This window comes from Chlamydotis macqueenii, chromosome 7, assembly GCF_036417535.1.
Source record: "Chlamydotis macqueenii isolate bChlMac1 chromosome 7, bChlMac1.mat, whole genome shotgun sequence".
In the NCBI taxonomy this organism is placed as follows: Eukaryota; Metazoa; Chordata; class Aves; order Otidiformes; family Otididae; genus Chlamydotis; species Chlamydotis macqueenii.
The window spans coordinates 962,176-981,207 of NC_141562.1; the positions used below are offsets into that span (position 1 = coordinate 962,176).

Genomic DNA, 19,032 nt, shown 5'->3' on the forward strand with positions numbered 1-19,032 from the left:
AAAAAAAAAAAAAAAAAATTTGTTCCTGTTGTTTGTTTTACCAATTCTCACCTTTCGTGCACCCTTTCAGTTCTGAAGTGACATGACCTGGCTACTGTTTTTATTACGATCAATCACGTGCCTTTCTGATACCCAGGTCAGATTATGCTTTTTTTTAAATGGGCCAGCTTCCTATGCATCAGACTAAAAAATATTTTTAATACATTACAAGAAAATATTCAGGTACTGTTTTGTGCTTACCAGTTTCTTTGTCTTAGAAGTGGACTGCTTACCCTGAAGGTCTGTTAATAAACAGCAAGATAAGACAATGAGGTTTATTTCCAGTAGCAAAATGAAGTGTGAGGGTTTGTAAATGCCTAACGGGTCAGTATCTAGTAACCAGTGTAGTGTAGTTCACTGGAAAAGATGTTTTTGTTGGCTTTTTTGATATCACAGAGCTTCTTAGGAGGTGGTGTTTGTTTCCACAGCTTTGAAGGGAGGTCTGGAAAGAGAGTAGTTTCTGCAGCAGAAACTATCAGAGGGAGTTACCAGATTTGAAAATGACCATCAGCTAAATCAGATAAGGACATCCTACATTTGGACCTCACCACAGCAGATGATTTGTTTGCATTAGCATAAGCAGTAAGAACTAGAACAGCATAGAAATGAAGTATTGGGGGGAGAGAAAGAACAAATAATTGAGAATACTCTTCACTCAAGGCAGCGAAGGGCCAAAGGACTATCACCAGTAAACTAACCCTAACATGTAGTGAGCCCCTCCCAACACTTATTAACAGTACCTTGATTATTTTTTAATGTTTAAAACCATCTCCTCGAAGACGTACCACAGTCCAGGAAAAAGCATGAAGAAGTAATTGTGTAAGTGGCCACCTGTAATGAATTAGGAGCAAGAAACTGTGTTTAATGGAGCATCAGCAGCCTTGGTCCTGGGATTCCCCTCCTCCTGCGGCAGCATGCAGAGCGCTGGAAGTCTGTTTTGTAACGCTGTCATAAGTGTGACTATTTAAACATTGCTTAGCATCCAGTTCAGTGTAAGGCTGCTTATTACTCTAGGGCTGGAGCACACCTGGACAGGACGTGCACAGCAAAGCTCTGCAGCATGGCAGCTGGAAACTACTGGACGGGCCAGGACTGGCCCTGAAGTCATCACCAGTGCAAATGAGGAAGAATGAGTCCCTAACTACAGGCTGTGTGCTGTGCCAGCTTCTGCAAGCCTACAGCGACAGGTGCAGAGAAAGAAGCCTTAGGATACTGTTTCTGTGTTGTTGCAAACACCCTTGTTGCGCTCCCAAGTATCAGCTGTAAGGCCTGGAGTAGGATTTTCAGCTTTTCTTACCCATCTACCAGCTGAGTGTCCGTGACATCACTCCAAATCATCACAAAGAAGAAAAATAAGTAGTACATTTATTGAATCTCCACTTACTACTACTTCTAGCCTTTATTCAGACACTTGTGCTCAGCTTCGAGAGCCAAGAATTTCTTCATTATCATTCAATGTGAATGATGCTATACATGAATCCAGTGCAGGAAATCGGGCTCTTCTCTCTAAGATGAGTGAGAGAGGGGTTTCTAGTCTTTCTGTCCTTTTTTTTGGCTGCACAAAATAACCCTTTCCAAGGGCACATGAAATAAAATACTATACTGCATACTATATACATTTACATACAACGGTAAATGCACCATTCATTCAGAAATACACAATACCTAAGGCTCAATGGAAAAGCTTGGTTGAAGCAGCTTCTCTCTGGCTAGGAGAAAAGGAGCTCATGACAGTTGTGGAAGTTTCCATAATGTGTGTTCATATGGATCCTGACCCTCTGTTCTCTGGAACTGCAGCAGTCTCCAAGGACCACCTGTGCCCGGGAGGGAGGGACGATGGCCCACACAACTCCAGAAGCATATGGCTCAGCAACAGAAAACACATACAACTCCGACAGAGGATTTCCTCTGAGAATAATTATCCAGCAACGGCAGGTGGAGGCAAAGCACCTTAGTGTACTTACTTGACTGTGGGCAGAAGCAGTAAACTAAACAGCCCCTCTGGGACATAAGAAAGCACTTCTAACTTCAGGCCTTCCCTTTTTAGCTGAATGATACTTACTTTTAACTGTTTTTTGCTTTCGCCTTGGATTGTTGGACTGTAGTGGGATTGAAACAGGTGCTAGCTCTCAGCACAGGTGCTAGGGGCCCTGGAGCTATGGGAAAGAGAAAAATGTTGCTTTTTTTTGTTTTGTTTTGTTTTGTTTTTTTTTAAGGGGATCAGACATGGGGACTGTACTTGCAGCTGCATCAGCCTTATTTTACAATACCTGAGCTTTGCCTCCCCCAGCTGCTGTGCTGCACTAACACATGCCTCCAAAGTGCTCTAAGGGGACATACTGCTTCTTGATTATCTTTTGAAATAGCTGAAGTCCCTGCAGAGAAATATGTGCCACATATGGCAACCTTTTCCCTAAGATAATGCATCAATTCTGTGAGTCAATAGCTGCAGCTCTGCCTTATCTCCCACTGCCCACAGTCACTGGACACCATATCACACCAACAATACTGCAGATAAGGAGAGGTAAGTGTAAGTCAGTCTATTACGTGTCTCTCCAAGAAGGTGCAGTCCCCAACAGCCACACACAGTGGCACTGTAAGTAATGATCATGGCCACTGTATGCTGCAGGGGGAGGAACAAGGTGTTCTTGTACCTTCCTGCTGCAAAATGGACTGCTGGATAAAAAGCCTGCGTTCACTGGACTAGATTCCCCTTCAATGAAGCTGCTGTTCTCTTCTCAGCAGTGGGCTCAATAGCTTACCTCTTAAGTCTCTACTTCTGGACTCAGAAGAGTAACACATTAACCCCCTCCAACTGGCGCCTGTTTCCATATACTGAGGAGCGTGATTTTAAACATAAAATGTTAACTGTGCTCTCTCCCCTGCTCGAAGTAGGGCAGGCATTCCAAATCCTTCCTGTGAGCAAAAATCCAAGTGTAACACACCATTAATACTCAACAATGTGATTTGCACTCCATGCCCCAAGGCAGTGTCAGAGGCAGGAGCCCTTCCTGGTGGTGGGGAAAGGCTCCACATGCATATTCTCGTCTCCTACTCATTTGTCCAGTTGTTTTGGCTTGGCAGGAGATGGCATCATAGCACGTGCTGGAGCACCACATATCCCAATGGCACTGGGGGCAAGGGAGTCCCTCTCAGCTCCAGCTGGAGTTCTGCAGTTCCTCTCGGAGCCAGGTTGGAAGGGGCTGCCCAAGTCTGTTCATCAGCTTGGATAATTCAATATTGTGCTCCCGGTAGAAGTCTCTCAGGAACAGCCGTGACTGTGTGGAAAATACAGACCGCATTAGTGTGAAAGAAAATGTTACCTGCAACACGTGTTCCATAGGTCATCTAGGACATAAGCGGTAGGAAAATTCAGGTTGGTTTGCCGGAATGTTTCTACATCTTTTGCTGCCAACAGATCTGAGCCAGTTACTCACCGAGGAATCCATATCAGGGTATTTTCTTCCTTTACTCTTTCCTAGGCATTTAGTCTTTCCTCCATCTAGCAGCTGGCACCAAAATCCTTTTGTTTCATCAAATCTGAAAAGGACACTTGTCTTTAAAAGATATGGCCACACGTCAATTAGCAGCAGAAATTAAGTATACTCCATAGGTATTTTCCATTTCAATGCTTTACAAATTGGGTTTGGGCTTTAATTAATTGTGGTATTGGTTCTTTTTTTTTTTTTTTTAAGCACTTGACTCCTTTGACAGGAAATCCATTACAAGCATGACTGTTTCAGCTTTATGCAAATTTCAGAGGAAACATGGTGTTACAATACTTGTCCGTTAAGCTTGGAGGTGGGAATAATGATAAATATTTTAATGTATATGAATTCTTTTAAATCTCCTTGTTACAGTAGAGATGTATTAGAGAATCCCCAGACCATTTAAAGAGTCAGTGTTACTTTTTTTTGCTAAAACACAGATAAAAGGCAATGCTGGGAACCATGTCTGGGTCTAGTCTGTTGTGTCCCCTTCAACTGGCCAAAGCTGAGCCTGATGTTTGAACAAGTACCTCTACCAAACTCCGAGGCAAGCTGACCAATACTGTTTCTGAAGGGTACCAGCCAGTACCACTACTGTGCCTAGGCCATTTACTGTCACCAAGTAATCTGACACTTCTCTAAATCTGCCCTCCCCGGGGGAGCCATGTGCCACCCCTTGGAAAAACAACTGTAGGAGGAGGAGAACTGAATCGGTTCTCCTCTCCTTACTGTTAAAGGAAAGGGCAATTGCTGTATGCCTGCACACACACACACCATCCACCACCCTCAGCTAGCATAGGCTGTGATAGCAGAGAAGATGTGAAAACACAGGTTTCAGCTGCAAAGAACAATATTCAAGATCTCCTGTGGGCTTGCAGAGTTTTCGCTGAAGATGACTGATATGGCCACAGTCCACCTTCAGCTAGCACTTAATCTATTCAGATACAGTGCACTGCACTGTGGGTGAGATCACAGTCATGGCTGAGCAACATCCTTCAACCTCATAGTAGTGAGGTAGTGCCTCTGCTAACACTTGCTCAGACAGCTCTGGGCACCGGTCACGTCCATGTCATTGGTAATAACAGGCTCTTTACCTCAAAACTGTGATGTGTTCCTAATCTGCACCTAGTTGAAGATACGAGCAGCTTATCACACATTTTTTATCATACTTCCTCTATGTCAGATACAGGCATAACACAAAGCATAAGGAGCACTAATAATTCCAGCACCTTTTCTGAAAGCACAAAGACCAAAGGGAAAACACTGCCATTACTGCTGTGAGAGCTTCATGCTTCTCCATGACAGTGCCAAAAAAAAATATATATCCCTTCTCTTCTCCTATCATTTCTGGAAAGACTACGCTATGATTCTAGTCTCAGTGTAGCATCTCATGAACCTAATTTGGGGGGGGTCAGTCATACCTTTGAAACTTTGGCAGGTCTTGTAGTCAGACATAAAAAGTAGTCTTCCCATCAAATGCTTATCAATATCACACGCGGCTAAGAAAGGGTCCTCCCAAAACCAGTTTCCATACCTGAGGGCCTGGGTGTAGTTGAAGAGTGGTGTAACTCCCAAGAACTTCTGGATGTTGTCCATTACAGAGGCAGGGTTGTGTCTCAACTCCTGGCCATCCACAATGAGAAGCTGAAAGGACAGAAGCCATTTTAGCCTATGACAGTGTGAGCTTCCTGGCTCCCAAAACTGGCCCCGGCCTTTGTGCATGCGAGTAAAGGCTGCCAAAGCCCGTTAATTCTAGAGCAACACGGTGGGGGATATGGCCTATTTGTCACCACAGGCAGAGAAGTTAGGGTACAGGCCACAAGTACCATAAAGCAGTAGGTCAGGGCAGGCTTTGCTTAATAAACTTGCCTTTGGCCAGACACCCTGTAACCCTGTAACTGAGCACTGAGGGCCAGCAGCAGCATGATTTACAGACTGGCTCTGGAAACTTCATGTATTCTTTTTTATATGTCAGCAGCCATTGTGCTAAGTATTTTTCTGTAATTTAGGATTATTCTCCCATTACATGGATGACAGACAATAATGAACAAGATTTGTGCTAATAAATTATCTATTCCAAAGAACAGAACAGAAAATAGTCACATGAACCGAAGTGTGGGGAGGGTAAGAGCGCCTGACCCACTCAGGGGTACTCAGTAAGTACAAGGATGGTGTGTCTGGCTCTGTCATTCCTCACAGCAGTAACCTCCAAGAATAGTAAGGCAATGAGATACAAGCCCAAGAATGTTTAATGTTTTCCCATGTCTCTTTTAGTCTTGGCAGATCGGCCATGTACAGTTTCGGCTGCTGCTTTGGCAGAGAGTAAATGACAGACTGGGCATTATAAGCCTCTGCTGGATTATGGACTGTCTGAGGGTAACCGCAGTAGCAGAAAGGAACTTGAAAAAATAATCCTGACTCACATCGTATTAGACAGTTTATAAATTTCTTGGGAACTTAGAGACAGTGATAGTCTCTCTTGTCTATTAATTAGCTTCTTGCAAAATTATACACAAAACACAGAATCATTACATCTCTGCAGGGAAATATCCCTTCAGCAGACAGCTAAAGGCTTCCCAACATGGGAATAACAAGTGGCAGAGTCTAAAAGCTTCTCTAAAGCAATGAAACCACAGCAAGTAGCTGAACACCTACTACTGGGCCTGGCAAAGGTCCCTGGGCTGCAGGCTGCCAAGGTGAAAGGAAGAGAATGCTAAGAAAGACTGTTGTTCTTGCTGAACTTCTCCATACTGTGAAGCTCTCTGGGAGATCACAGAACCCTCCTGCACTCATTTACTTTTACAAATACAGTAAAGTGCAAAATTGGAGTATTCAAGCCTGATTTCTTAGCTCACACTAGGAGGAAGCAAGTGGTGCTTGGCTCTTGTTCCAAAAGACAAGACAGAAGGTGAAAAGAAAATGGGAGGAAGAGCGCATGCATGTTACAGTTTTTTCTCCTCTCCATTAAATCTACAAGGGGCTCCACAACAGCCTCTACTAACAATCTCCTACCTGCCCAGAAGGGTAGTATGTTAGCCAGCGCTCCAGGTGTGTTGAATACGAGCCAGGGAGCAGGCATCGGCTTTGCAGGTTGCGCAGTTCCTGAGGGGCCTGGGATTTTGCAGAGATCACCTGGTAGAAGGTGTAATTGAGCGCCACAGGGTCATTGTGAGCACGCTGGTGCTGAAAAACATAAGCTGAATTTAGGAGCAGGAACACAAAATTCCACCTTACACACCTCTGTGCAGACCCCACTGACTTGACACAAGTATGTATGAAACTTTGTCCACGCTCTGCAGGCGACCTTGCAGAGGAAGGAAACGGATCCATGGCCTTCTGCCTCGGGCTTTCCCCCTCACCCCACTGGGACATCTCCCTGGCCCTCACCCACAGAACAGTGCAGTGAAGTTACCTGGTACCACGAGTAGGCTCGGTCAGCAGGGTTGATCAGAACAGTAATGATTTTGGCTCGAGGCAGCAGGGCCGCACCACGTTTTGGTACCACCTCTGTGTCAAAGTAATTGGCACTCTTCTCAAACATGAAGTCTGTGCTGGCATTGGAGGGGATGGGAAAGAATTCCATGTACCTGCCGAACAGACAGCATGCTGGTAAGAAAGTACTTTCCTGAGAGTGTTCCCCAAGTTCCTGAGCAGTGAAGGAAAAAGCTGAGGGTAGGGTACTCGTTGCAAGCTCTAGGAGAAAAGAGGGTTTGTCTCAAGAACAAGGCCAGAATCAGCTGCCTGCCCTGCTACTGACTGCTTCATTTAGACCCATCTAAACAATTTGTCTCTTTGCACCTCAGTTCATAGTTGAGACACAGGGTCAAGAGCTCTTCTCTGCCTCACAGGAGCTTGTAAAATCAGTAACGCAGAAACTGTAAGTCATTCAAATAATGGGAGGGGACAGGGCACTGTAAAGCACTGGAAGAGTGGTCTCTGCTGAAATTTAACCGGTACAATAAACTCAAATTCCATTCTAAACACAAAGATTCTCCTCTTGCATGTGATGCTATGCTCAAGTTGGATGACTCTTCCAGGGGATGCACACAAAAGCCTGTACTTCCTAAGCCTACTTATCAGCTAGTGCAACCGCTGCGGAGTGCTCGACTCATGCGGCCTTCACTCAAGTACCAACCACCCTCCAGTATCTTCTCAACAGTCCTCTAGAGGATCAGGGAAGTTGGACAAAACCTCCCACAGCTCATGGGCAAGGAAATCCCACAGCAGAATGCCTTACTGCCACACAGTTGTCCCTCAGAGCCACATATGAGGGAGTGCAGTGCCACAGCTGATAAAAAATTCATGCTTCAGGCAGGAAGCAACTTCAAAATTTTTCTGCCTGGAAACAGAGTGGCATAATAGTGCCACAGCGACACTAGTATTTCCCTGCCAGGCGGAAACACTTTACCAAAATTGCACACTTGTATAGGTAAAGAACAGGGTACGCACGTGGCCAAAGAGACACTGGAGCCAGTGCAAGGAATGCCGTGTCAGCTCTGTTAAGTCTAAATGGCCCAAAACAGCAGTACAGACACCGTCCCCTCTGTCCTGTGTGTCTTAACTTAGAAACCAGGAAGAACTTTTTTTTAATGACCACACTGTTGCCTGTTTTTCATGTCAAAGGAGAAGAAACCTCATGCCACCAGTGCATTCAAAAAAGACTGAATTTTTAAAGCTAAATCATGCCTAGAAATCTGGTGAACAGTCACTAAGACTAGAAACTACCTGCCCTGCTCCTGGGACTAAGCAGTTGGGTTAGCAGGAAAACAGAGAACACATGCTGAGCAACAGCAATGAAAACAGCTGTTCAGAAATAGAGAAACTACTAAGGTGGCTGAAATGGACGTATGGAGAGACTCGGGAGACGACAACATGGGCGCACCTTATCACAGAACAACATGAGTCAGATTCTTACCAATCGATTCCTTTATGATAGTTGGGTCCATTAAAAAACTGGATCTCCTCGAAGGTGGATGGACTTGGGAAGTTACTGGTGACAGCTGGGTGCATGGTCAAGAAGAAGTGCACAGCTGTGGTGCCTGCAACAGGAACCAGTTAACAGGACCTGGGTCACACATAACGCTTGGCTGAATGAAAGGCTTTACCCTGCAAAAAACCAGTCCCCAAGTGGGCCCTGCCATGTGTGGCTAACCCACCCTTTAACTCATGCAGGTTTCAACAGCAGCGATACCAGGCACTTTGGGACTAACTCGACTCAGCAGTTCAGTCCCGTGCTTTAGCTCAAACAGCTGATTTACGTCACCTCCTTAGCACAACAGCTGTCACCCATGTCAGCTGTGTCGTGTCCTCACCATGGCTGGGCTACCCCCACGCCTTTTTTCCCTGGTGGCACAGCCACACTGTCACGTGGCAGGACCCACGCCTGTCAAACAGGAGGTGGCCTGGGCGCTGCAGGACAGTAGCACATGTTTGGGAAGATGTGCGAGGGACAACCTTAGCATCCTTGGATTAGAATTCAGCTAGAGATGCCTTGGCCTGCCTCTGCTGTAGACCTTTACCTTTACCCAGCCAAACCCAGTAAGCCTGCTCAGCACACAGCTGTAGGCCTCCAGCAGGGCAATAAATCAGCCAAGAGAAGGTTTTTCTTACTGTGCCATTGCAAGCAGCTCGGGCCACGATACAGGAGGGCTCATGCTGCACACACACCAACAGAGCTTCACAGTGACACAGGCAGGAGACAGCAGCTTGGCTGGGACAAGCTTCTTCCCAAGGCCAAGATCACGGTTTGCTGTGCACGGCTGGCGGCTGCTGTTTCACTGCACTACAGAGAGCACCAAGGTTTGAGGACTTGGCCTTGGCTGAAGAGATTTTGCTCTCTTCAGCCTAGAAGGGACTCCTCAGCCATGCCACTGACAACCACCATGGCACAGCAGTTAAGAGGTGGTGACAGAGATCAGACAGAAGAGGATCTCTACCTCCCACTGACAGTGACACGGAGCGTGCAGCGGGCACACCGATTTGGTGCGGTAACAGCACCAGGGGGCATTCGTTGTAACCTCTGCTGAGCGTGTGTGTTACTCCTGCTGGCAGCTTACATTTGTGACACACTAAGAAAGGTCACAGTTTCTCTGAGCTTATGTGGGAAAGCCAAAACACAACTCTGCAGGTACAGTTTTTCCCTGCAAATCAGGACTGAGCCAAGAAAAGTGCCACGGCGCAAAGTACTGACAAACTTGCCAGATTTAGATTAGAACAAATCTGAGATTCTCTGCAATGTCCTCTACAGCCATTTGGCAGCTTGCACAAAGGGCAGCCATTCAGACCTACAGCACAGACCTTTCCAGCTCTCCTCTCTGGAGGAATAAGATGGAAGCTGCAATCTATCTTTATCTAAAGTATTCACATTACCGGTTTTCTGAGGTCCCACGATGAGGAACTTGGGCAGTCGATCGCATGTTTTCTCTTTGGACCAGATATCCTTGTGCCTCTTATCATCGCAGGGGTTCTGCAGCACAAGTGATGGGATTAAGCATTACCACAGGAGCTAATCGAAAGGCGAGGAAAAGCTGGAGGGCCAGTCCTCTCGGGAAAATGTTATTAGCATGTGAAGAACACTTCACAGCCGCACTGCTGCTCTGCCAGTTAAGTAAAAACACGGGGGAACATTTTCAAAAACTCTAAAGCGACTTGGGAGCCAAAGTCCATCTGAGAGTGTTAACCACAGGCCCTGCCCTATGTGGCCATGCTGGGCTGGGCCACCATGATAGCACAGCTCAGCATCTGTGAACTTCTGGCAGACAGACAACTCTATCACCTTCAGTTAATTTCATCTACTCATTACCATGCAGAGAGCTGGGATAAATGGAATAACCCTGTTTTTATTTAATGAACGTGAACTCTGCAGTGTGAAATTACTTCAAGATTAATCACATTAAGATGTCCGCAAGCTCCTCCAGCACCAGAGTTCTTCGCACACTTAACATTTCACAGCAGCTTGCTCTAATATAAGCCCTCTAACGACCCAAATGCCCCCCAGTCACTTAAAACAACCTTCCCTGTCCCTAAGCTCACACCATGACTGTGTCCTACTGCTCCTACTCCCCACCTATTCCACCTTGCAATTTGCCACCTGCAGGCCTCAAGCCACAAAGCTTTATGCATTACCTCTCTGTGCTCTGGATCAGCAGTCTCACCACACTGTAAATGTGGGACATACCTCTTGGAAAACCACTAGGAGCGGTTAAAGCTGCCTTCTCACCTGCCACAATGGATTTTTCTCCTGCGGAAAGATTTCAAAGTACTTTTTTGCAAGTTGGACAGGGGGCAGTGTTTGCAAGCGAAGGTTGGTCCAGCACTGCACAAACTTGACCAGGCTCTCAAAAGTGTACAGTCCCAGGCGGTCATTCCCGTAGTTGGACAGGTGGGTCATAAAGATGCTGATCTGAAAATAGGAAGGACATGGGATACTGGTAAATCAGGTAACAGTACTGTTTCCTCCTAGCTTGACTCCACTGTCAGCAAGAGGCTGTTCACATCTCAGACTGCCCTGTCTGGGTTGATGAACGTCCATCTGCCAGGATACAGCAGTGCCTTGATGAAAAATTAAAGGAATGTAGTGCTTGCAAAAAAGGAGGAACTTAGGAAAGGAGGGACACAGACCTCTCAGTAACCCCTGGGAACAGTGTGGGAGGTGATAACTGAGCACTGGCTGTGAGTCCAAAACAGTTTCAAAATCCCATTCAAGTGGCTCTGGGACATTTAGGGGAACAAGGGTTAGCCAGTGACTCTCTCCTAGTCAAAACCTTGCAAAGCCTCTTCATGGGAGAACAGCAGCTTCCCTTCCTCTCCCCGAGGCACAACCAGGGTGACCTGTGTATCTGCAGTGCTGGCTCCAGCAAGGGAGCAGGCCAGAGAGAGGGGCAGCATGCTGCAGGCAAGGGCACAGGGGCACAAGGGACGGTTTTCACAGGAGTTGTTTCCAGGCCCATAGCCTCTCAGCTTTCATTCACTTTGGTGGTGGCATCTCAAGCATAAAAGAACAACTGGCAAGTCACACTTTAACAAGTATACCTGGGGATCTGAACATGGATTGCAAAGAGACACTGCACTAGGACACTGTCCTAGGAACAGACACCAACTGATAAGGTTTTAGCTCACAGGAGCCTTCAGCACAGGCAGCCCCTGAAAAATGTCCTGCCAAGCCTGAGCATGTAAACCCTTGGGCAAACTGCCACTGAGCAGTCAGGGGAGCCCCCGCCAGCACTGCAGTGCTCAGGAGCCCTTGTGCTGTCTCTGCCTTGCCAAGCCATCTCCTCTCTCAAGCAGATACTGGAAAACATGCAGGAGGGAAATATATTTTAACTTTCGGAAAAGAGTGCAAAAGACTGGTGTCTGCTTGACTCTGCTGTGTGGCTTTGACAGGTCCCATAGAATTGCACATCCCAGTGCCTGTAACACAGCAGCACCTTGACAGACACAAACCATGCCGAGGCTAGAAGTTAGCAAAACAAAAGCAGAATAATAAGGCCAATGGAAGAATGACTATGTGAATGATTTAGCACTCCTCACCCAGCGTCTGCTAGTTCAGGAAGCGGACGAGACCCCAGTCACAGTAAGGGCACACATTGCTGCACAGTTCAGGGCTGAATCCTGATGATGCCAGGTAAGGTCAGCAGGCAACAGCAGACCTCCCTGGCAGGGGGCAGGAATGGCTTTCCCACTCACAGTAGGAGAAGAGCAAAAGGGGGAAGGCAGGAGACAGATGGTCTTGGGATGAAGACACTTGCTGCCACTCAGGAGGTCTGAATTCAGTTTTCTGAATGTCACCATGGACTGGTCTCAGTGCAACAAGAGGTACTGATAGATGGTAGTTCTTTGTTCCGGAGCCATCCCCAAGACACCTAAATGAATTTAATCTTGTCCATAAGGTGTGCTCACACCCCAGAGTCTTTGGCAGGCAACAGAAAACAGTGGTAGAACTCTAGGATACATGGAAAGTAAGTGGAGTTAAAGATTTGTCACGTTTGGCTGCCTGTGAATTTTTCACTTCTGGTTTCCTACTGAGCTGACAGAGAGGCACTGCCAGACAGGCTCTGGCACCTACACTTCAAACAGCAGTGTGTGCTTGGTGCTGTTGTGTAAAAAGGACGTGCTAAATACAACACAGAGCGAAGAACAGAAAGATCTTCTGTGTAACTGCAGGGCCATGCCATGGAGCACAGAAGATGGGAAAAGGATGCGCCTCATGTTGTGTTTTGCCCATTTCTGGGAGACATCAGGAAGGCAGTGTAACAGCAAAGGGTGGCTCATCCCTTTGACTTGCTAGTGAAACATTTAGAGGAAAAATTTGCTGCATGCAATGTCTGGCTCACTGGCATAAATCAAGTACTGCAGTAGGGAAGATTGCAGGTCACCACCTGGGTCCCCTTCAAGACTTCCAGAATAAAAAAAAGCCTGCATGTGACCCAGGTTAGCAACTGTGTCTCAAGACTGATGACATTTGGTAAAATAGCTCACACAGGGTAATGCTGTCACCTGCAAACAGTCCCAAGCACCTGGACTTAAAAGAAGACATGACAAGCCCAACCAAGGAGCCGTTTCCCTGTACTGAGCATTCAGTCGTGTCCCGTAACGCACACGCGCTGTTTAACAAGGCCTGGCAGCTTGCTCTGCATTGTCACAGCTACTGTTGCCAAAACAGCTCTGAGTACTACTTCTGACATAAGCTATGCTCAAGTCCCATCTCTCCCTCCCTCCCATCCACACCCAGTGACCTGGGAACTGGCTTGGTAATAACACCTCCCTCCTCTTCCCCTCCCTTCCACTGACAGCATGCCGTGGTTTCCCTTCCTTCACACTGAGGACAGGTGAGAGGAAAGGTCAGAGAGAGCCTAGAATACAGAAAACAGGAAGGTACGAGCATCCTTGCAGTACAGAAAACAGGAGAGTATGAGCATCCCTGCAATATGTAACAAGCAGCTGTGGAGACAGCAGTAACCTGGCAGCACAATGTGAGCAAAAGTGTTTGTGAGAAGTGATCACAAAGATGCCCTTTGCTTCTGGGAAATAGCGACTGGGCACACGGCAGCCTGCCTGCTGAACATCAATAGCTATTCTCCTTCCTGACATCAGACCTTGTTCTCTAGTCAGAAGATCAAACATCTTCTGTTTGCACTGTGGACTTAATCACACGCATACAGGCTTGGAGACTCCTGCACGTGTATATCCACTCAAAGGGAGTGCTTTTGGAAGCACCAAAAAGGAGTGAAAGAGCCTGGTCCAAGTCTGCTACGGATCACTGCTGGGGCTGCGGGGCTGGCCAGCTTTCTATCAGGTCCATGAGATGGCTCTATCAGCGAGGAATGCAAGGGGCTGAGTCACTCTGCAAACACGAGCAATGAAGGGGAGCTTAGAGCGCGGTACTCCACTGACAGAGAGAGAAATGCTCCACTGCCAAAAGGAAGCAAAAATGTAAACATCAGAAGCATCTGAAGGTGCCTGAGTTTTAAAAGTCACCATGAAGAGCCAACAGTAAATCTGGCAAATAAGCTCATCCTGTACCAGAGCAGAATCTTCCTAAACTTTCTGGATCACAGATCACTGCCAGCAGCTTCGACTGTCACACGCTTATCAACAAATTTTAATGCGTAGCTCTAGGAACCATGTTTCTACAAATTCCTTGGCACAGCTTCCTAGACCAGCAACAATCTCTGGATCACAGTCTGGCAACTGGTTTTCCAAGAGAAACCTAGAGCTGTTAAGTTTCACAGTGGCTATTTCTGCAGGCATTCTTTAAGATCTGACAATTATGAAGTGGGACAAGGTGGAATTCAACCAACACATGGGAGGAGAAGCCCAGAAAAGCAACAGTCATGTAAAAGAAAGGAGTTTATTTCCAATCACTCCATACATAATACAAAGAATAGCCTTCTCCTTCCTACAGACTTCTATTAAGCAGACAGATTGGGTTGTTGTGTGTAAAGATAACAGTTCTGTCTTGGGTGATGGGGACAGACGGTTGGCTTCTAGACCTTGGGGATGGAAGGTGGCTTCCAGATCTGGAAGTATGAATCCCTACAGCTTTTTAGCTAGGGCTGTTATAGACTCATACCTTCTGCAGATCATACACCAAGCCAGAGCTGGTCACAGGCCAACCTTCAGAAACACAGGGCCTGTTTGTTAACTACAGCCTGTGTGATGCACCTGAAACACATTACGAGGGTCTTTTCACTATCACAGTTCTACTTCTAGGAGTAGAGAGACACTAAACAGTAGGAAAAGCAAGAGACAAGAAAAAATTAAGCTCATTGAGGAAAAAAGCTTGATTCATTAAGCCTCTACAGTCCCAACCAAAACTGGCTAGAGCTGGATATTCAACCCTGCCATCAAGATGCAAGAGGGGGGAATGAAAGAAGGTCCAGAGTAGGGCCGTGAAGATGATCAGAGCTGCTGGAGCACCTTTCCTATGAGGACAGGCTGAGAGAGCTGGGGCTGTTCAGCCTGGAGAAGAGGAGGCTCCGGGGAGACCTTATAGCAGCCTTCCAGTACCTCAAGGGGGCCTACAAGAAAGATGGGGAGAGACTGTTCAGTAGGGCCTGTTGTGACAGGACGAGGGGCAATGGTTTTAAAATAGAGGGAGGTAGATTTAGATTGGATATTAGGAAAAAAATTTTTACAATGAGAGTTGTAGAACACTGGAACAGGTTGCCCAGAGAGGTGGTGAAAGCCCCATCCCTGGAAACGTTCAAGGCCAGGCTGGATGAGGCTCTGAGCATCCTGATCTAGTTGGGGATGTCCCTGCTCCTTGCAGGGGGGTTGGACTAGAAGACCTTTGAAGGTCCCTTCCAACTCTAACCATTCTGTGATTCTATGATAATGAAAGAAAACATCAAGGTGAGGAGAGCGACTGATGTTACATGATAAATCCTATAAACAAGTACTCAGTAACTGGGACTAGTACTCCAGGGTTCCCACCTAGGAAGCTAGTGAGAAACAATCTACTTTTTCTTAGAGAAACCTCACGTGGCTTCTTGCCCATACTCAGGCACTGGTGGAAAAGATGTATACAGAAGTAAGAAGGTAGAAATTCATGAGAAAAGAAGAGATTAAACATTATTATATTCAGGAGTGGCTACAAAAGTAGACATTCTAAAGTCACTATCCAAACCTAGCAGGGCAATGCCCATTCACAGAACAGAGGACCAGAGGTGCCAAATCAGCTTTAGTAAGAAACAAATTCAGGTGGGGAATTGAGAAAGTTACTGCACAATCAAAAAAAAGAGCAGCATGTCTTCCTGCTGCAGCCAACAAGCAGGAATGTGAGGGAGTGTGATCTGCAGCTGGAAAAGGCTACAAAGCTTCCATTCAGAATTTTCTAGAAATGACTCCTTCAGAATTCTATCCATTCAGAATTTTCTAGAAATGACTCCTTTTTTTTGTGTCTCTTGCCACCTAGTATATCTTCCCAGCTTCAACAGGAAGCAAAAACTCGTATGATTTGCCATTCACAGCTAAGAACTGGAAAGGGACTGCAGGGCGTTGAAGGTGGTTTGACAGAACTGAGAAGTGTTGAAAGGGAAAGAGAAACAGCTGTGTCAGAACCAGATTCCCCAAAATGCCTTAGGATGACGGCTACATCACAAAAAAACCAGGCAGAAACTGTTTAAAGTGTATATATATTGAAAAAAAGGGGAGAACACTCCATAACGAAAGCCCAGAGAAAGCAATCATTATGAACTCAACAGTGAGTCAGGGGAGAAGCCAACAGGCAGCCGATGTGTGTGGAACAGAAGGAGCCAAGGCCCATCTCACTTCTGATTCTTGAAGATGCAGCAGCCTAGGTAACACCCACTCCGCGTTGGGCCATGCATGTCACTCTGGCTAGCTTCTATCTGAGGGGTGTTGCACCTGTCAACACTCAATACTGGTGGTTCCTTGGCAGCACGTAAAGCAAGGCAGCATTAACTAGCAAAGTACTTCCTTAGCCCTCTTTTTCACATCTCCTTAGCATCACACTGGAGATACCCATTCCGTGACGGGCAGTTATACTGAGTCTCCCACAGGATCTAGTCCTTTCCCACATTAGGTACATAAGCCGAGACATCCGTACACTGATTCCCCTTTCAAATGAGCTTACTGGGTTCAGGAGCACCGTCAGGAAGAGTTCACCACCACGAATGCTCTTGTCCAGCTCCTTTGAGCCACCAGGATATTCATTATAGAAGATAGTGTGAGTAAAAAGACCACAGGTCTGTCGGGGCAGAACCTGGCAACAACAGAGAAAAGCAAAGTCAGATGAGAGGCAAACGCACCAGAATCTACACATGAACATGTCAAAGCAGCACTCTGTGGATCATTATAAAGAGGAAGGGACATACATGACAGTTTCAGAGGACTCTCTTGATATTCCCTCCAACTGCATCACAGTGCAAACAAGCCAGTGGGATCTCAATTTAGTCTTTTTATGCTTGGTTTCGCTCTCTATTCAGTACTGACCTCTGCATTGTACTGAGAAACACAGAAACTGGCTTTAGCCAAGTTTTTTCTCTTTGCTTGACTCAATGTTTTTGGAAACACTGGTGGTATTGAGATTAGTGTCTCTGATGCAAGTCACTAGGAGATTGTCCTAGGGCAGAAAAGTGGACTCTGCTCGCCCAGCTGTGCTCACCATGATTCTGTTATGGATGAATCCACGCCGGTACCGGGCAGGCCGTAGGTGTGGGTATTCCTCCGTGCTCGTTACTTGGATGCTCCAAACGGATTTCCATGCCTCATAGAGTTGTGTGTGGACAGGATAAACACCAGAATGATGGGGTGCTATGGCATAGCCCAAGTCTGTGGGAATCCCATGCTCCTGGAAGCAGAACATGCAGCTTGATCATTCAATAATTAACTAATATCCTTAATGAGGATAAGCAATAGACTCCAAGTTGGAGCAAGGTGACAGAGTAACAAGAAAACCCTCTGGACTGGGAAACCTGAAATACTGCTTGTACTTCTTGTTTTATGCATCTATAGAAATATATGTGTGATTCTATATCAACAAGGACATTCAAGACTGGTAACAGCTGCTGTAAGGATGGTCTCGAAGCTTGCAGGTGCAACAAATCAGATTAATTCACAAGCCTCAGGTCAGGCTCTTTGGTTACTACAAACTAATCAACGCTGTTAAGTGACATATCTCACTCCCACAATGCCTAGATCTGAGTCACTAGAGGAGGAAAACAAAATTTCCTTAACTGATACAGAAGGAAAGGAAGATGACAATTGGGATCTGTCTTGTCTCTAGCAATTCAAAGAAAGGCAGACATGAAGCAAGAGACTGTTGAGGGTGAAGATATGGGATCTGGAGCTATACTAAAATGACAGGAAATATCATAATTTCATAAGGTTTAATTCCACTGTGTGGTTCTGGTAACAATATGAATTACAATAGCTCTGCCCTGGTGTACAATAAAACCAGAGCCCCTAAAATGAAGCAACAGCCTTCTCCTTCCCACTGCTATCCTGGTTTTATGTTAAGTATGTGTGTTGTGTTCTGTGCTTTGTCTCTCTTTGCAAAAGACTGCACTGTTATTTAACCAGGAAAAGGAGGAGCCTAAATTGTTTCTACAATGCTGCAACTGTGCTCTGAATTAAAGATCATTTCTAATCTGTGTGTGTCATGGGAACGCAAGACAGCAGCCTGCTATTCCCAAGGGGGTTACCATCAAAAGAACCAAACTCGAGGTGAAGAAGACATTTCTTTTCAGAGAAACAGGTATGCTATGTTCAACTCCGGGCTGTAAGCATCAAGCAGACACTGTCCAGTAATGCAGGATGCTCAAGGCTTCCCCCTCCTCTGCCAAAACCCCAGGAATTTCCCCTGGATTTCCTAGATAAGTAACTTCCTCCAGCATTGTCTGGGGAGGCCAGAAGTAGGGCTGCTAGCACACAGCATTTTACGCTACTGACCAGGTGACTTCCTTACAAAACCACAGCGAATGAGGATGGAAAAGGAAATGCTTTCTCACTGCCAGAGTTTGTAAGTTCATTGGATTGGATGGCAATGCTACAAGCTGACACCTCAGCAAACAGGGGCCTTGAGATTTGCACCCTGGAATGCAGCAGAGCTGCCTGGGGCCATACAGGTGCCAGGAAGCACTTCCCACTGCAGAGGCAGGCACGCAAATGGCCATTTCTTGCCTGAAGACAGCAGCAGCTACACACCAATTTAAACTTTCAGAACTGCTTTTCTAAAATGCAGCTGAGTTACTAGACTGGTATTTGGGTTCAGTGGGGTCCGAAGAGCTATTCCAGGAGAATGTTTAAGTATTAGTACTGTAAAGTGAATAAACTGCGATGCCCCTTACCACAGCAAACTGTTTGTTGAGCTTCATCTGCTCAGCCAGCACTGTGACATTGTGGAAAAGGTGAGGCTGCATGTGACTCCACATGTGAGGGAACCACCAGAACTCCTTCCTGTGTTTGAGCAGCATGTCATCCCCTTCATCTTCCTCATCTGTACCTATGGAGTGCAGAAAAGGAATTGCAAAACCAGAAGGCA

The 19,032-nt window shown here is 46.3% G+C and overlaps 1 protein-coding gene across 4 annotated transcripts in view; it reads right to left on the reverse strand.

Annotated features, from left to right (window-relative positions):
* Nucleotides 1–1,387: 1,387 nt before the first annotated feature.
* The window catches only part of NDST2 (N-deacetylase and N-sulfotransferase 2), a 133,433-nt gene continuing 115,788 nt past the window's right edge, over nt 1,388–19,032 (reverse strand). For all 4 annotated transcript variants that reach the window (XM_086752252.1, XM_086752249.1, XM_086752250.1 and 1 more), the window contains 11 exons: nt 18,839–18,993; nt 17,155–17,340; nt 16,624–16,752; nt 10,747–10,929; nt 9,897–9,993; nt 8,443–8,566; nt 6,940–7,114; nt 6,540–6,710; nt 5,062–5,171; nt 3,477–3,579; nt 1,388–3,317 (listed from right to left, as the gene is read on the reverse strand). In XM_086752252.1, the coding sequence (XP_086608378.1) occupies nt 3,192–3,317; nt 3,477–3,579; nt 5,062–5,171; nt 6,540–6,710; nt 6,940–7,114; nt 8,443–8,566; nt 9,897–9,993; nt 10,747–10,929; nt 16,624–16,752; nt 17,155–17,340; nt 18,839–18,993 (1,559 nt within the window). In that variant the 3' untranslated portion in view covers nt 1,388–3,191. The remainder of the gene's footprint in view (nt 3,318–3,476; nt 3,580–5,061; nt 5,172–6,539; nt 6,711–6,939; nt 7,115–8,442; nt 8,567–9,896; nt 9,994–10,746; nt 10,930–16,623; nt 16,753–17,154; nt 17,341–18,838; nt 18,994–19,032) is intronic.